We start from the raw sequence: 11,100 nt of genomic DNA, 5'->3' as shown, positions 1-11,100 counted from the left end.
CTTTGAAAGCTGGACTTATGTCAATACCCTATGACTTAGCAATTCCATTTCTAGGTACGAACCCAGTAGAAATGCACGCACACGTGCACCAAGAGAAAAGCACATGAATGTTCACTGCAGCAATATTCATAACGACCTAAAACTGGAAACAACCAAATGTCTGACTCGGAATAGAGAATACAGAAAAGAAAAGGAATGAATAATATGCACAAGATGAATGAATCTCAAACATACTGTTGATCAAAAGGAGCCAGGCCCAAATAGTACTGATTCAGTACTAAATAGTATCTGATTCTATTTATATAAAATCTAAAAAAGTCAAACTAATCTAGACATCAGAATAGTGGCTATTTTGTGGAAGAGAAAGGGTAGTGATTGGAAACAGGAACTATGTGCAGCTGGTAACATCCTATCTCTTGACTTGACTGATGGTTTCACGGGTCTATTCAATTAGTGAAAACTAGTCAAGTTGTACAGTTTTGATCTGTGTAATTTTCTGTATGCTTGAAAAGTTTTTAAAATGAACAATAAATATATTTCACCACATTGCCAGAATAAGGGAGAAAAATCATATAATCCTCCCAATAGATATAGAAAAATAATTTCATAAAATTTAATGATTCATGATAAAAACCCTCAGAAAGCAGACTAGAAGGGAACTTTAATATGATTAATAGTTTCCAGAAAACATAACAAACATCCTACTTAATGGTTAAATAGGGAGAAAAATTTTTTTAAAGATTAAGAGCAAGCAAGGTGAACCACTGTAGCTACTTCTATTCAACATTCATTCTACTGGAGATCCCTACCCAGTGTACCATATCAGTCAGTGTCGCAACAGGAAACAGACACACATTCAAAATAGAAGAATTCAATGAGGGTTTATTCAAAAGGAGGCTATTTAAAAAGAATTAGGCATAGGGGAGTCACAGGAGATAATGCAACAATCCAAAGCTAGTAAAAGTTGAACTAACCTTAGGACTGAAGGTAGAGAGCAGGGAACGTTATGGAATTCAGAAGCAAAGAGTCATGTAAAGCAAGACGCTTTGAGAGGAGGAGTGACTTTCAGGCAATCCTTCAAGACAGAAGGATTATAAGGGAAAAGGACAGGGAAATAAACCTGACCTCACCCTTGTTCCTCCTTCTAGCCCTCCTGCAGGGTTTCCTATTGGCTTAACCCAACTGGAAGTCAGAAGGAATGAGAGCCTATTGATCTAGTCCACACACATTAGCTTCTTTGTAGGGTAGAGAAGAGAGGAATGTGGATCTGAAGGGGCAAAGAAAAGATATACAATACGTGGAATAAGGCAAGGGGGAAGAAAAGGATAAGGATTGGAAAGGTCAAATAAAACTGTCACTACTTGCAAATGATATGATTGCATATGTAGTAACACCCAAAGCATCTACAAATACATGATTAGAATTAATAAGTTGAGTTTAGTAATGTTGTGGGATATAAGATCAATAAAAATTAGCTCTATTTCTATATGCCTGCAAATAGAACCTGAAATTTTAAGTTTATATTTACAATGGCATCAAAATTATAAAATACCTAGGAATAAGTCTATCAAAAGATATGTAAAACCTTTATGCAAATATAACTGTCCTGGGAGAAATTAAAGACCTAGACAAATGGTGAGGATAAAGGATTAGAAATAATCATTGTTTTAAGCTGTCACTTCTCCCCAAATTGATCTACAGATTCAGTGCAATCTCAATAAAAACCCCATCAGTGTGTGTTTGTGTGTGTGTGTGTGTATGTGTGTGTGTGTGCTTGCATAATTTGACAAATAAATTCTAAATACTGTATGGAAATGCCCAGAACTAAGAACATCCAAGATATTTTTAAAGGAGAATAAAATATGAGGACTTGATCTGATAGATATTAAGACTTATTGTAAGGCATACTAATTAAGACAGTCTGTACTGGAGCAAGGATACACAAATATGCTACAGGAATCAAACAGGGCAGTGTGGAAGGTACAGTCTTTCTACGTAAGGTGCTTGGTCAATTGGAAGAAAATGAAACTTGACCCCACCTCACACCCTACACAAAATCAATTCCAGATTGATTGGATATAAATATAAAAGACAATAAACAAAATTAAGCAATAAAAGAAAAAACCCCACAGACAAACTTCTACTAGATAATACAGGGGACTGTGGTCAGGAGCTTGGGCTAAGGAGAGACTTCTAAAATAAGACACCAGAAGTACTAACCGTAAAGAAAAGGATCATTAAATTAGACTACATCAAAATTAAGAATTTTTGTTCATCAAAAGATATCTTGAAGAGATAAAAAGGGAAGGCAGAGAGCAAGAGAAGATACCTGCAACAAACACAGTCAACAGCTCCTAACCAGAATATATAGAAAACTGTTACAAATGAATTAAAAAAAGACAAACAACACAATAGAAAAAGAAGTATTTCCAAATGGTGAAAGTCAAATGAAAAGGTATGCAACTGCCTTAGTAATCACGAAAAAGGAAATTGAAGCTGCAATGATTTATTACTATTGACCCATCAAAATGGCTAATGCTAGAAAGATGGATAACACTAAGTGTTGGATGTAAGTGGTAAGGATGTCAAACAACTGGAACTTGAACACACACTGCTGCTGGGAGTGCCAATTGGTACAATCACTTTGGAAAATTGAAATAATCTATTAGAGCTGAGCAAACACATACCTTATGACTCAGCAATCACTCTCCGGGTATGTACTCAAGAGAAATGATATGTGTACCAAGAGACATGTACAAGAAGGTTCATAGGAAAAATTTTTGTACTAGCTCCAAGCCAGAAATAACCTGAATGTCCATATCCATCATAGAATGGATGAATTGCAGCCTTTCACAAATGAATACAACACAGCAATGAAAATGAACTACAGCCACACATAAAAGGATTAATCTCACAGAAATCATTTTGAGCAAAAGAAACCAGATACAAGTGATATCTATTATATGGTTCCCTTTATATAAAGTTGAAAAAGCTGACAAACCCAAACAAAAGTGTTTCATGATTCATGTTTAGTGGTAAAATTATACAGAAAAAATGACAAAGTCATTATCATACAAGTCAGAATTACAGTCCCTTTGTGAGGAATAACAACTGTGAGGGAAAGGTAGGGGGTTTCTGGGATGCTGGCAATGTTTTAATTTTTTTAACTTAAAATTAGTAGTTACAGGTGTGCTCACTTCATGATAATTCACTGAGTTGTACATATTTTGTACACTTGTATGTGTGCTATATTTCACAATAAACAGAATAAAAAAAGCTGTTCTTTTTCTCCTATTCCATACCTGGCACAGCATAAAATTCAGGGGGTCCTCTGGTTTTTCATGGACTAAGTTTTCAGTGATCTGCTGAGAGAGAGAGAGTCAGGCCCCGCATTATGGTTCTGAGCTACGGTGGTGTGGTCAGGTTATACCTGAAGCTATCTTTTTCACTAACCTAACACGTACCACAGCGTTTTAAAGTAATTCATAGATCTTTACAAAGTGGCAAATTACTTTCTTACTACTAATAAAATTAGGCAAATTAAGGTAAAATTTGAAAGAATAAAAATTTAGTAATAAATAACAATGGATATTTTTCCAGTTTCCAAGATCAAAGAGGTAGTGAGAAAGTTTTGCAGAAAGTTATTGTTTTGAGAATTGTGATTTTGCTAGACTGAGAAATTAATAAATTATTTGCTTTGAAGAATATTCAAAGAAAAGTCTTTTGAATAAAATTTTTAAAACACTAGTATAGGATTTTACATAGAACCATCCTTAAGGTGAAAGTGATGTTCAGTGTTTGTAATAATAAATGAGAAAGCATATATAAAACTTGAGAGATTCACTTCCATACTTTTGATGTTGTTGCAAATTTCGGGTATAAAATATTCAAGTCTGTTTAATCTACCCACATCAATTCCATATTTCATATATGTTTCGATTGAACACATATTTGATAACTAATTTTTCTTATAACATTGTTGCATGCATAAGCATTGTTTTTCCTTGACAGATAAAGAAAATTATTTATAAATGATTAGAATTCAACAGCTTCCATCCTTCAGTTTAATAATGAGTAGTTCTCTGATTAAAGCCAGAAAACTCAGCCATTAGCACTCTCCCAAAAAAGGACATTTTAAGAAAGAAAAGGCATAGAGCAGAGTCAATGAAGTAAATATCACTTATCGCTATTTCATATGAGGAGTCACAGAAGTTAAGTAATTTTCCCGAAATCACAAAGACAGGAAGTGGCAGCGTTAGATTGGAGCCTTGGGCTAACAGATGGCAACACTGGTGCCCTTTCGTCTATATCCTACTTCTTTAAACTTCATCTTTTCCAGTTTAAATGTTTTCATTTGAGGTGGGCCATTCCTATTTTACACCTTTCTAACCACCGAGTGACTTCATATGCACATGTTGTTATGTACGTATACGTGCCTTGCTGAGTAATAATATTGACATAAAAATAAACATGTCAGGCAAACAAAAACAACCCACTGAACAACAAAAATCTTATAAATGTGATAGTCTCTTGTAATTCTATCTTGGCCAAGGAATATCAAACTTTAAAGAAGGTTCCAGCCCCATATCCTGAGGTCAATAAGATTTCAAGAATTTCAAGAATTAGAAGCAACTTTTAACTGCTTCTTTTTTTCTCCTAAAGAATGTGCTTTCTTAGATGGTCACAGGTTGACCATCTTTTGCAAGTATTATATTCCTGCCTAGAAAGCCTTTTTCTCTCTTTTTCAATTGCCATTATTTTGTCCTTCCTTCCTAGTCTGGCTCAAACTTTAACCCTTGGCTAAATTTTTCCCTATCAACTAACCTATCTGATCTCTAACCCCTCTGAAGGGCTTCATATCGTGATTGGTATCATTCATTTAGGGTTTATCATTTACTACTTTTGGTTAATACATCTTAATGCACTTACTGACTTTTCAATGAGATTCTATCCCTTTTACAGCAAAGGCTCTTTCTTGTACCTCTTGAAAGCCAGGTCAAAGTTTGTTTTTTACATTATAATTACCGTAAAACTCACAAAGAAAGAGATTGAGATATTTACCTGGAATATTTGCAGAATGTGGTGTTTCTCCACGTATTGTAGGGAAACTTGATAAGGATCTTCATATACTATAGGAAAGAACCGTCTCCTATAAGTTTGACTGGGTACAAGAGAACTCTTTCCTTTCTGGTGTTCTGAAACATCATCCTGAAACGGGAAATATCCCCCCGAAGAGCCTTTAATAAATTGAAAAGCCCCAAGAAGTTTTGTTGTTCTTATTGCTATTATCAGTGGAATCCGGTGTTGATGGGGTCTGAACACCGGGAGCTGGAGAAAAGACAGATTATTTTGAGAGACCTGGCTGATCCTCCAGGCAATATAATGCACGTCGAGGCCTGGGAGGTACCTTAGGCATGTCCAATCTACTTCAAATACTTTTCCCTTCATATGAATCTCCAACTGACTCCGAATTCCTTTCCTTTGAAAGAAGCCCAGAAAGGGGAAAAGACTTAGTGTCCCAGAGATAGCAGCAGAACCAGGACTTGAAACCCAGGTCTCCAGAATCCTGGTTCATTGATACCTTCCTGAATGGGCTTAGGGTAGCAGAGAAGGTAACCCATCTCTTTATTTCCCACCCTTCTCCTGCCCTTCCTGAAATCGATAGGTCACACATACCACCACATGTGGGTTTATTCCTCATCCTTGATCTAACATGTGCCCTTCCCCCAATACCCCCATACCACCACCACAGGCCCCTGGCTGGGCTCCAACCTCCCAGATGGGTATCAAATACCCCTCTAACCTACAGGCTTGGTTTCTATGGCTTGAGTTTTCTCTTGTCTGCTGTTATAATCCAGTTTGGATGAGATGGAGGGAAATCCTTGGAAAAAGCCTTGGTCTTGTGCTTGGAAATTACCCATGAATCTGGCATCAGATGAGTCGAATGCTTGCATATCAGTTACGTTTTCGGTGTCAGTTTCAGTTGAAACCTTGGAATTGGTGAGGTCTATTTGGCTAGCCTCAAACGTGCAGGGTTGTACTCTGAAGTCAGCCTCTTTGTCCTCCTTGCTGTTGCCAAACAGGTTAAATATGTCGTCCGCAGACTGGCCACGTGCTCCATAATCAAACAGGTTGGCTTCTGTGTAATCGGTGTCTTCGTCCATTAAGTGGGCAACCTGGTCAGATTCACTGTAGTTAGCCTTGTCAACTGTAAGGTGATCAGCACTGCTGTCACCTTCGTCAACAGCCTGGTGTTCAGCTAGCTCAGTAGCTTGGTCGTATACTTTGTGGTGAGTCTTTACAGATGTTCTGCGGTCAACTTGGTCAGAAAATCTACGGTCAATCTGTATAGGAGTTCTTCGCTCAACTAGGCCAGACAATCTGCTGTGAATCTGTTCAGAGATTCTTTGGTCAACCTGGCCGGATGTTCTGCGATCAGTCTGTTCAGAGGCTCTTCTTTCAGCCTGGCTGGACAATCTTCGTTGGATCTGTTCAGAAGTTCTCTCTTCACGTGGAACAATCATCTGGCTGTCAGGCTGTTCAGACTCTACATGATGATCAGCTTGGCTAGATGCCTTCCTGTTGGTCTGTTCAGACATTCGCCGGTCAACCTGATCAGATGCTCTACGATCAGCAGCATTAGCATAGTTGGATGATCTGAGGTCAGCCTGATCAGATGTTCTGCGCCCAGGATGTTCAGATACTTTGTGGTCAGCTTGGCCAAATACATTGGGTTCGGCCTGGCCAGATAATTTTGGGGCAGCCTGGTCAGCTGTTCTCTGATCAGCCTGGTCATCTGCCTTCTCTTCGTCCTGGTTCTCCCAGTTGTCTTCCTGGTCATCTGTGTGGCTGTCATTTGGGGACTTGTCTGTGCTTTCAGATCCCAAGGACTCCCCCGGAGCCTCTTCTGGAGGCTTTTCCATTTTTTGCCCGGTCTCTGACTGGTCTAGGTTGTCAGACGGTCTGGGCGGGGCCGGGCTGGGTTGTCTAGGCGACCTTTGGGCAGCGCGCGACGACGACGCCCGCAGGCTTTGTTCCGGCCTCTTCTGGGCGCGCAGGCGGCCACCCGGCCGGGAGCGGGGTGCCCATTGATGCCCCGGGCAGGCCTGCCTCTCTGCGCGCAGCCTGGAGTGCGGCGTCGGTTGACGCGCAGTGTGGACGGAAGCGCAGGAGCGGACACTCTTCCCCCGAGGAGAGGTGGTGACCACACGCTGGGCGTCAGGGCTCTGTGAATCAGTGCCGTACCCTCCTCATTTTCTTGCGGAGGTTCACAGGATCCTTCAGGTACCGCTCCTCTAATCAACAGAATGTTAGTTAGCCGCTGACGCGCGTCCAACCACACGAGGGCAGCCTGCCTGAACAGAGGCTCCTGTTGCCATCGAATCAGATCTCCGCCTCGTCGGCTGCTGACTTTTGTCTAATGACAGCTGTGCTGGGCACTGTGCTAGTAAATGGTCCTGCTAAATGTTATTCTTCTTTAGACCCTAATCGGTATTGTGGTGTGATTTTTATTTTAATTTTTTTTAAACTATTTTTTTAATCCTGCCTTTACAAACAGTGCCAATGTTGTTTTCAGTGGTACCAGGGAGAGTTTAGTCCTCCTAACACTCATGTTACCAAAGTCATACGGATCTTTCCTCCCAATAAAAGAGTGTAGAGTTTTGTCTCCTCTCCACCCTCCACCCCCCCACCCCCACTCCACCCCTTGGCGGTTCATTGCTGCGGGAGCATCCTATTCTTTGTCTCAAGGGACGGATGAGCAGCTGTTTTCCATCCTCTCCAGGAAGGGTTGTCCTGGCTGTGGAAACTCAAGCCCCAAGGTGTTTTCTTGTTGAATTAGATATATATGGCTGGAGAGGGCTAGAGGGAGGAGAGGAGATGCAGTGAGGATGGGTTCTAAAATCACACCATCCAATGGTTTTTATAGCAGAAGGGAAGGGGAGGGTTAGGAACCAGACTTGGGAGCAGAAAGGAGAATCTAGGTACACTGAAGCAAAATCATGCAGCAGTACCTAGAACATAGTAGGTGCTCAAGACGTGTTTGTTGAATATAAATATATGAATGATCTGCCTTATTTATTTCAAAATGTGTAGAGCAAATGGACACTGTTTTTGGAGTAAAATAGGTGATAGTCTGTGGTTTGCAACTTCAAAGGGCATTGGTTTTTTAGATTATAAATTAAATGTAATCATTGTAGAAAAGTAAGAAAAACAAGCATGAAGAAAAAAATTCCCCAAACACTTGAGTTGTAACTTTCATTAACATTTTGATGTATATCCTTCTAGAATTTTCCCCATACAAATCTACACATCTAACGTCTATAGGTATGTGTATATTTTACAAAATGGAATCAAAACGTGCAGCTGTTCTATAAACTGCATTTTCATTTAACACTGTGGTATAAATGTTTTTCCTTGTCAATAAATGTAATCTAAATTAAAGAACCCTGGCTTTTAGAGTCAGACCAAATTTGTTCTAATTCTATATCTGCCACTTACTAAATTGTTGAGCTTGAGTGAATCTCATTATTTCTCTGAACCTCAATTTTCTCATCTGCAGAGGAAAATGGGAATAACATAATAGCTCTCAGAGTTCTTGTGACAACCAAATGAGATATATATAATTAGCTCATATGTGCGTCACAAAGAGTAGCTATTTCAAAATTTATATGTAATCTGTTATATGAATTTATTTTGTTGCTTTAACAGTGCTGCATTGACCATCATTGTACAAACATTTTATAAGCTTGTCATATTTTTTTTTCCTTAAGAAAATTTTTAGTTGGGGAATTGCTTGGTTAAGGAAATGTGCTCATTTTGGTCTTTTGAAAGTATTATATTTATTTATTTATTTATTTTTAAAGTTTTTGCTTTTTTTAAAAATTTTATTTACTTATTTTTTTTTCCCCCAAAGCCCCAGTAGATAGTTGTACGTTATAGCTGCATATCCTTCTAGTTGCTGTATGTGGGACGCAGCCTCAGCATGGCCGGAGAAGGGGTGTGTCGGTGCGCGCTCGGGATCCGAACCCAGGCCGCCAGCAGCGGAGCACGCGCACTTAACCGCTAAGCCACCAGGCCGGCCTGAAAGTATTATATTTAAAAATGCCCTTCAGAAAAGCTGAGCTAATCTATAGCTACACCAGTAATATATGAGAATACTATTTCCCTATACCAACACCAATTCTGTATATATTTTTTATTTTTGCCTATCTAATAAATGAAAAATAGTATCTTGTTTTAATTTGTACTCTTTTTTATATGTTTAATGGCTATTTTTATTTCTTTTTTTTGTAAATGTCCTAGTCATGCACTTGTCTTTTCCTTATTGATTTGTAAGACGTTCTTCTGTATAAAAAATTTAATTCTTTGTTATATAAGTTGCAAATAAATTTTCCTGGCTTGTTTGCCATGTAGAAGTTTTATATTTTTTATTTCTGTGAATTTAAATTCACTTTTCTCTTTTCACTTTTTATCTTTGGGGTCATGCTTAAGAAGACCTTCTCTATCTCTTTAAGATTATATAAATGTTCCCTACCCATATATTTTTTTAGTACTTTTCAGTATGTGTGTATTTCTTTTTTTCTTACAGAGAGTTAAAACTTAAGTGTGCAGCTTTATGAATTTTTCCATATGTATACATGTATGTATACACCATCCAGATCAAGATATAGAATGTTTCCAATACTCCAGCAGGTTCCCCCATGTTTCCACCCAATGAATCCTCCTCCCAAAATTAAGTACTGTTCTGATCTCTGTCTCCATAGCTTAGATTTTCTGGCTTTTGGACATCACATAATATGACTCTTGTTTTGGCCTCTTTTACTCAACATTATGTCTGTGAAACTCATCTATATTCTTACATGTAGCAGTAGATAATTATTTTCCACTGCTATGCAGTATTCTGTTGTATTATACCACTAACTATTTTCAATTCTGATCTTGATTGACATTGGATTGTTTACAACCTGGAACTATTAAGTACTTTCTTGTACATGTCTTTTGGTGGGCATAAGTGCTCATTTATCTCGGGATACACCAGATTGCGGGATTCTTGGATTATAGGATAGGCTCATGTTTGGCTTTAGTAAATACTGCTGTTACCGAGCAATGGGCTCGCTCTGCTCAACGCCATCTGAGCCAATCAATCACAACAAGTTAGGTATCGAGAAAGGAAGTTTTAATTTGATTATCCAGCATAATAGGGAAGAGGGTAGATGTCTCAAAAAAACCATCTTCAAGGATTACAGAATCTTGAGGCAGTTATATAGGGAAAATGGGCAGTAAGGAGGGGGTCCAGGGATGTTGGTCTGCAGGAATGACGGGCTCCAGGCATCACATTGTCCCATTCTTCTGTCAGCTGTGATGGATACCTTGTAGGTGTGTTTCCCACTTGTGGTCAGCTTGTTCCTGGAAAGAAACTCACAGAACAAAGTTTTAATTTATCAAGGTATTGGGGAATACATACGTAAGCAGAGGCCATAAATCAGGAGAGCATGTGAATTTTTTAGAGTACATGCAGAGCAGCAAGTAGTCACACAGAGGAGGGGCTGGGGCCATTCAGCGTAACAAGATGGCCTCACTTATGCTCACTTACACTGCCAGAGAGTTTTCCAAAACGGTAGCACCGATTTACACATTACCAGTGATGTAAAAAAGAGTTCAAGATGCTCTACATGCTTGCCTTTTACTGGTGGCTGTTCTGGTGTGTTGGTTCTCATTGGGGTTTTCATGTGTATTTCTCCTATGACTAATGATGTTGAGCCCTTACAGATGCTTATTGGCCATTTGGATATCCTTTTTTATGAAGTGCCTGTTCACATCTTTTGCCCATTTTTGTATTGGATTGTCTTTTTCTTATTGATTTTCTTAATGATCCAAGGTCATTGATTTCTTTATGTAGCACACGTGTGTGTGTGTGTGTGTGTGTTTGTGTGTGTGTATTTTTTAAATCTTTAAACCTTTAATGTTTCTGCATTTTATTTTGCTATATGGTATGAGATAGGAATCTAACCTAATCTTATGTTTAAAACATTAGCTAGATATTCCAATGTCATTTTTTTTGAAAAAATAATTATTTATCCACCTACTTAAAATACTAGC

The 11,100-nt window shown here is 38.6% G+C and overlaps 1 protein-coding gene across 1 annotated transcript; it reads right to left on the bottom strand.

Annotated features, from left to right (window-relative positions):
* Positions 1-975: 975 nt before the first annotated feature.
* On the bottom strand, positions 976-6,923 carry TEX55 (testis expressed 55). The gene is made up of 4 exons (XM_058556520.1): positions 5,808-6,923; positions 5,062-5,208; positions 3,303-3,365; positions 976-981 (listed from the first exon to the last, which is right to left on the bottom strand). The coding sequence occupies exons 1-4, from the start codon at positions 6,921-6,923 to the stop codon at positions 976-978; spliced, it is 1,332 nt and encodes a 443-aa protein (XP_058412503.1).
* Positions 6,924-11,100: the final 4,177 nt, after the last annotated feature.

Source organism: Diceros bicornis, chromosome 15, assembly GCF_020826845.1.
Source record: "Diceros bicornis minor isolate mBicDic1 chromosome 15, mDicBic1.mat.cur, whole genome shotgun sequence".
NCBI classification, from domain to species: domain Eukaryota; kingdom Metazoa; phylum Chordata; class Mammalia; order Perissodactyla; family Rhinocerotidae; genus Diceros; species Diceros bicornis.
Note: the sequence above shows the minus strand (reverse complement) of the source record. Positions and strands in the feature narration are given on the sequence as shown.

Excerpts from the sequence above, each read along its gene's own strand:
- TEX55 (XM_058556520.1), bottom strand. The coding sequence starts at position 6,923 with ATGGAAAAGCCTCCAGAAGAGGCTCCGGGGGAGTCCTTGGGATCTGAA. Across the intron at positions 5,209-5,807 it reads AAGCCATAGAAACCAAGCCT|GATGATGTTTCAGAACACCA; the intron begins GTAGGTTAGAGG and ends TTCCCGTTTCAG. Across the intron at positions 3,366-5,061 it reads ACATTCTGCAAATATTCCAG|CAGATCACTGAAAACTTAGT; the intron begins GTAAATATCTCA and ends TCTCTCTCTCAG.